The following is a 5,462-nucleotide window of genomic DNA, read 5'->3' on the forward strand; positions in this document are numbered from 1 at the left end:
CCTGCTGAAGCCAGAGGCAATTGACAAGGAGTATGAGGCAAGGGGTGGCTCAGGGCCATACAGGGGCATGGACACATGGAGAGGGGAGATGGTCCTCACACCTTCCTCAGGGTCTGTGGAGATTGGGATAGGGAGACACCACCACAAAACAAGCCACCTCCTGGTAGCTCACCGTGCTCACCACTTACATGGCTGCAGCCATACAGGCAGTGCCACACTGTCCCAGGGATCTTGGACAATGTCCCCTTCCCCATATCATACAACTCCAGAGCTCAGCCCCATCCTCAGCAAGGAGTGGGGGTGCCAGCATGGGACCCTACAGAGGTGATGGAGATGCACCTTCCTGTCTGGGCAGAGAACATGGGACATAAGGACACGCTTGTGCCACATTCAACCCACAGCCACAATCCCACACCCTGTGTCCTCAGGGCTCACAGAGGTGGGAGAACACCCCAGCCCAGCTCTCCACACTGTTGGGGTGGGTATTTGGAGCTAGTGCCCCCCCTGACATAGCTGTGCCCCTCAGTTTGAAGTGGATGAGAAGACCTACTTCAAGAACATCCTCAACAGTATCGCCTTCAGCATCAGGCTCTCGGTGAAGAAGATCCGGCAGGAGGTGGACAAGTCTGTGTGGGTATCCCCCTGCCCTGGGGGGGGCACAGCACAGCCCCACCAATGCTCCCCCTTGTGCCTCCACAGCCTGGCACTGCTGTGTCCCCTTGCAGGTGGCTGCTGCCTCCCCAAGCTCTGAACGCCTACTACCTGCCCAACAAGAACCAGATGGGTGAGGCACTGCCTGGCCCCCTGGGCTCAGCCCCCCCAGGATGGGGGTGTGGGAAGGGCCAGGGGTGGGGTAGAGGGGCACAATGCAGGGTCCCCTGGTCCTGGGTGACACCACGGGTGGGCACAGGGCAATGTTGCCCCCAAACTGCAATGCTCTCCTGTATCCCCAGTGTTCCCTGCTGGCATCCTGCAGCCCACCCTCTACGACCCCGAGTTCCCGCAGTGAGTGTGGGGCTGGGGCATGGGGCAGGGGGGGGGGTGTCAGGGCAGGGATGGGGGTGTCAGGTCCTGGGGTCACCGCCTTCCCTGCCAGCACCGTGTCCTCTACCTTCTCACCTCTGCTGCCCCCACAACAGGTCTCTGAACTATGGTGGGATCGGCACCATCATCGGCCACGAGCTGACCCACGGCTACGACGACTGGGGTGAGCAACCCCCCACCTCGTGCTGGGGTGGGAGGTGGGTGGGCAGGGGGGAAGCCAGGCAGGACACCTGGGTCCCGTGGCATGACTGGTGGTGCTGGTTCCCTCTGCAGGGGGACAGTATGACCGGCATGGGAACCTGGTGCACTGGTGGACAGAGCGGTCGTACAGCAAGTTCCTGAAGAAGGCCCAGTGTATCGTCAACCTCTATGACAACTTCACTGTCTACAACCAGCGGGTGGGAGCCCCTGGCCCTCTGGGGGATGCCTGGGTCCCCACTTCTCCACTGCTGGGGCTGGGTGCCTGCAGGAGAGCATGATTCTGCTCTGCCAAGCCCTGACAACTCATCATACCTCAGTGGGGAAATTCCCCAGGGCACAGGGAGGAAGAAACAGGGTGGGGATGGGGAGAGACATCTCTGCTCACCCCATCCTCTCTCCTCTCTTGGCAGGTGAACGGCAAACACACACTGGGGGAGAACATTGCTGACATGGGAGGGCTCAAACTTGCCTACTACGTAAGTGTCCCCATACCCTGGGGTGTCATGGCTCCATGGGGCAGCTGCTGATGCCATCTGCACTGGGTGGGCAGGAGACAACCCCCCCCATCCCCCCCTTGCTCCCTGCATCAGCGAGTGGGCATGATCCTGCTTGCTGGTTGTTACGGAGGTTTGGGGTGGGTTTAAGGAGCATGCAGGCATGCTGAGGGCACCCCTTGTTCTCCAGGCCTACCAGAAGTGGGTGCGGGAGCACGGCCCTGAGCACCCCCTGCACCACCTGAAATACACCCATGACCAGCTCTTCTTCATCGCCTTTGCCCAGGTGAGCCCCTGCCCTCCCCACACATGGAACACACCAGAGCAGGGAGGGTCACCCTGTGTGGGGCTGGGGCAAGAGCCCTGGAGGACTCAATGCTCGTGGCCTGGAGCTGGGCTCAGCTCCATCAACAAGTCATGAGCACAGGGAACAGGGTTCAGCCCTGCAAGGAGCACCCTGCACAGCCCCACAGATCCTGGGGACCCCAAAATAACAAATGTGTCCTACATCACCTCCAGAGAACCCACAGCAACAAATGCACATGACCCCAATCTTCTAGCAGACCCTACAGCCATGCAGCTCACACCTCCAGGGGACCCTACAACCACAAACACAACCCCCAGCAGCCCAAAGGGCCACTGTGCCCCGGTGGGTGCCAGGTCCTGGGGCGCCCTGTCTGTCTCACCCTCAGGGTCCTTTCTCCCCACAGAACTGGTGCATCAAGCGGCGATCCCAGTCCATCTACCTGCAGGTGCTGACAGACAAGCATGCCCCAGAGCACTACAGGTACCAGCTGGCCCTGAAATGGGGGGGCCAGGGGGCATGCCAGCCTTTCCCAAGGTTGGTGGTGCCATGCAAAGTGGGGTGGGCACCCTTTGGGGCGTTGGCACCAGCTGGTTCTGGATGCACATCCCTGGGACAGGGGATGTTGCTGGGGTGGGTGCCTCAAAAGGGGTGCATGGCAGCAGCAAGGGGGCAAGGGGTGTCTGGCTCTGAGTTGCCCCTCCCTCCTCTCCTGGCAGGGTCCTGGGCAGCGTCTCGCAGTTCGAGGAGTTTGGGCGGGTTTTCCACTGCCCCAAGAACTCACCCATGAACCCAGTGCACAAGTGCTCTGTGTGGTGAAGCCGCTCCCCCCCCGGCAGGCTGGCACTCCTTGTCCCCCATCCCTGCCCTGTCACCCTCTGCCTGCTCCCCACCTCCATCTGTCTCCCCTTTTACTCTCCAGGCAAAGTGGGCACTCCTGGGTGACACAAGGGGTCACCCCCCCAAAAAAAAACAGGCACATGCCAGAGTTGTGGGGTCAGTGGGGAGACACTTGGGGTGGGCATGAGCCCCTTCCCAGAGGCAGCTGCCTCCTGTCCACACCCTTCCCCTGCCCTGCCCTGCAAACTGGGGGGACTCTGAGTCCCCATGGAGGAATTAGGTAATGCAGAGCACCCCCCACGCACCCATGTACCCCCTCTTCTGCCCACCCACTGCAATCCTTTTACCCAGCCCTACCACCTCCAGCCCAGCACCAGATGGGGCAGGGAGAGCGAACCAGAGATGTCGTGGAGCTGCTCTGTGCCAAAAGCCCTCCTGTCCCGTGCCCTCCCTGGTACCCCCCATGCCAGCTCCACCCTGTCCCCACATCAGCCCTGCCAGCAGGTGGGCACAGCTGGCAGGACTTGGGGCTGGGTGATGCCAGCCTGCCCCAGGAGCATGGGGACATGGACACCTGCTGTATTTTTCGATGCTGTTTCTGGTCAATAAAGCACTGGATATGCTGGGTGGGTGCAAGGGGCCATGGTTGGGCGTCGTGTGGGGACAGGCAGTAGAAGGCTCCTGCCCACAAGGCATGGGCACCCACACACTGCTTAACATGCCTGTCCCTCCAGAATCACATCCCATGTTTATTAAACACTGAGAACATTGTGTGGGTGGTGCAGTGACCCCTGTGCCTGAGATTCAGTGCCCCAAGGCTGCTACATCCAGACCAGGGATGCTCCAAAGAGCTGTGAGCCACCTGGGGGTGCAGCAGCCATGGAGAGGGGGGTACCTGTGTCCACCTGTGGGGTGCTCCAGGGCAGTGGGGTCAGCAGAAGAGGAGCAGGAGAAGGGTGGGCAAGAGCAGAGCCAAGAGAGTGGCGTGCATGCCAGGGGCAGAGTCCCACTGAGGGCAGGAGGTGTAGGGCTCCAGGCAGGCAGCGTAGGCCATGGCGTGGGCCACGTAGGTCTGCTCCTGCACCCCGTGGAAGAGGTGGGCCATGGGGCCCTTGGCCAGGATGGCCACGTCCTCTCCGCCGTGGGTCTCCGAGTCAAGGGGCACGGCTGCCTGCTGCTTATAGTCGAACTGGCCTGGGGAGACAGGAGAAGGAGGTGAGTGGGGTGGTGGCCCCCTGCTCTATCCCACTACGTGGCCATGGTCCCTGTGTCCTCACTGGCTGTGTCATGGTCTGTATCAGGCCGGTTGGTGCCTGCGTAGCCTGGCCCATTCCCATAGAGGATGGACGTGTAGTTCTTCTTGTCATTGGCTTTCTTGGGGGCGAGACCTAGGGAGGGTGCAATGAAGAGTGAGGGCATCAGCCAAGAAGCCCCATATTACCCCTCTGGCCACAGCCAGGGCTCCCTGGAGTCAGCAGTGCCCAGCATGGGGGTCTGCTCCCAGCAGGGGGGCAGAGCCCTACCAAAGATGGAGGAACCACGCAGGGTGTAGCCACCAAAGGAGAAGACATGTGAGTGGTCAGCAGTGATGACAGTGAGGGTCTCCTCCTCGTTGGTCAGGTTGCCTGCCCGCTCGATGGCCCGGTCAAACTCCACCGCCTCTGTCAGCGCTTTGCGGGCTGAGCCGTCATGGTGGCCATGGTCAATCCTGCCACCTGCAGATGGGCACCTGTGGGCTGGGGACTGATGGCAGCACCCCCAGCTCCTTCCCCCACCCTTGGATGTAGGACCTCCCTTTGGGGCACCAGCACTGACTTACCTTCAACAAAGAGGTAGAAGCCGCTGGGGTTCCTACTCAGGATGGTGATGGCTGCCTCTACCATCTCAGTGAGTGACGGGTCCAGGGTGGTGTCACGCAACTGGTTGAACTTCATATCCCCAGGTTCGAAGAGCCCTGAGAGGTGATGCATTGGGGACAGCCTCAGTGCCTGCACGTGTCCCAGTGGCTGTCAGGTCCCGGCACATGGAACATTTGTTACCCATCAAATAATTCACGTTGGGGTCAGCAGCAGCGGCCAGCATCTCTGTCTTGTTCCAGACGTAGCGGGCACCCTGCAGGCAAATGTCATGGGGGTTCAGGGGCTGCCTGGGACTGTGCCTGGGGGCTGTGGCCAGGAGACTGTCCCCTTTGTGTCACTCACTGGCCGTGCCTCCAGCCACATGTCAATGAGGTTATTATTGTCCTCACGCATCCCATTCTCCCGTTTGTAGGTGGGATACTCAGGGTCTGGCGTCCCCACAGGGGTCATGTATTTCCGACCACCACCCAGGATTACCTAGAGGGGATGAGATGGGTGCAGTGTTAGGAGGGGTGCCCAGGGGGTGTCTGCCCTTGCTCCCCCCACCCATGCAACGGGTACTCACGTTGATGTCAACGTTGTGGACCAGCTGCCAGGCAATGTCCTTGCAGCCCTGGGTGCGGGCGTCGGCGGGCATGCTGGCATCGGCGTACCAGTCGCGGTTCACCACGTGGGCGTAGGTCCCCGAGGGCGACGCGTGCTGCACCCGTGTCGTCGTCA

The 5,462-nt window shown here is 61.1% G+C and overlaps 2 protein-coding genes across 3 annotated transcripts in view; one reads left to right on the forward strand and one right to left on the reverse strand.

Annotated features, from left to right (window-relative positions):
• The window catches only part of ECEL1 (endothelin converting enzyme-like 1), an 8,758-nt gene extending 5,896 nt beyond the window's left edge, over positions 1-2,862 (forward strand). The window contains exons 8-17 of one of the 2 annotated variants that reach the window (XM_009999648.1): positions 1-37; positions 527-630; positions 726-784; positions 954-1,005; positions 1,140-1,207; positions 1,318-1,442; positions 1,656-1,721; positions 1,930-2,025; positions 2,450-2,526; positions 2,763-2,862. The exon at positions 1-37 is cut by the window's left edge and continues 31 nt beyond it. In XM_009999648.1, the coding sequence (XP_009997950.1) occupies positions 1-37; positions 527-630; positions 726-784; positions 954-1,005; positions 1,140-1,207; positions 1,318-1,442; positions 1,656-1,721; positions 1,930-2,025; positions 2,450-2,526; positions 2,763-2,862 (784 nt within the window). The remainder of the gene's footprint in view (positions 38-526; positions 631-725; positions 785-953; positions 1,006-1,139; positions 1,208-1,317; positions 1,443-1,655; positions 1,722-1,929; positions 2,026-2,449; positions 2,527-2,762) is intronic. The other variant, XM_009999655.1, reaches the window with a different exon arrangement.
• Positions 2,863-3,814: 952 nt separating this feature from the next.
• LOC104391066 (intestinal-type alkaline phosphatase-like) overlaps positions 3,815-5,462 on the reverse strand; it is a 3,483-nt gene continuing 1,835 nt past the window's right edge. Inside the window, exons 5-11 of the mRNA XM_010000294.1 lie at positions 5,308-5,461; positions 5,085-5,219; positions 4,923-4,995; positions 4,703-4,837; positions 4,407-4,598; positions 4,161-4,271; positions 3,815-4,077 (exon numbers count right to left, since the gene is read on the reverse strand). Of these exons, the coding sequence (XP_009998596.1) occupies positions 3,815-4,077; positions 4,161-4,271; positions 4,407-4,598; positions 4,703-4,837; positions 4,923-4,995; positions 5,085-5,219; positions 5,308-5,461 (1,063 nt within the window). The remainder of the gene's footprint in view (positions 4,078-4,160; positions 4,272-4,406; positions 4,599-4,702; positions 4,838-4,922; positions 4,996-5,084; positions 5,220-5,307; position 5,462) is intronic.

This window comes from Chaetura pelagica, unplaced genomic scaffold (assembly GCF_000747805.2).
Source record: "Chaetura pelagica isolate M959 unplaced genomic scaffold, ChaPel_1.0 scaffold20, whole genome shotgun sequence".
In the NCBI taxonomy this organism is placed as follows: Eukaryota; Metazoa; Chordata; class Aves; order Apodiformes; family Apodidae; genus Chaetura; species Chaetura pelagica.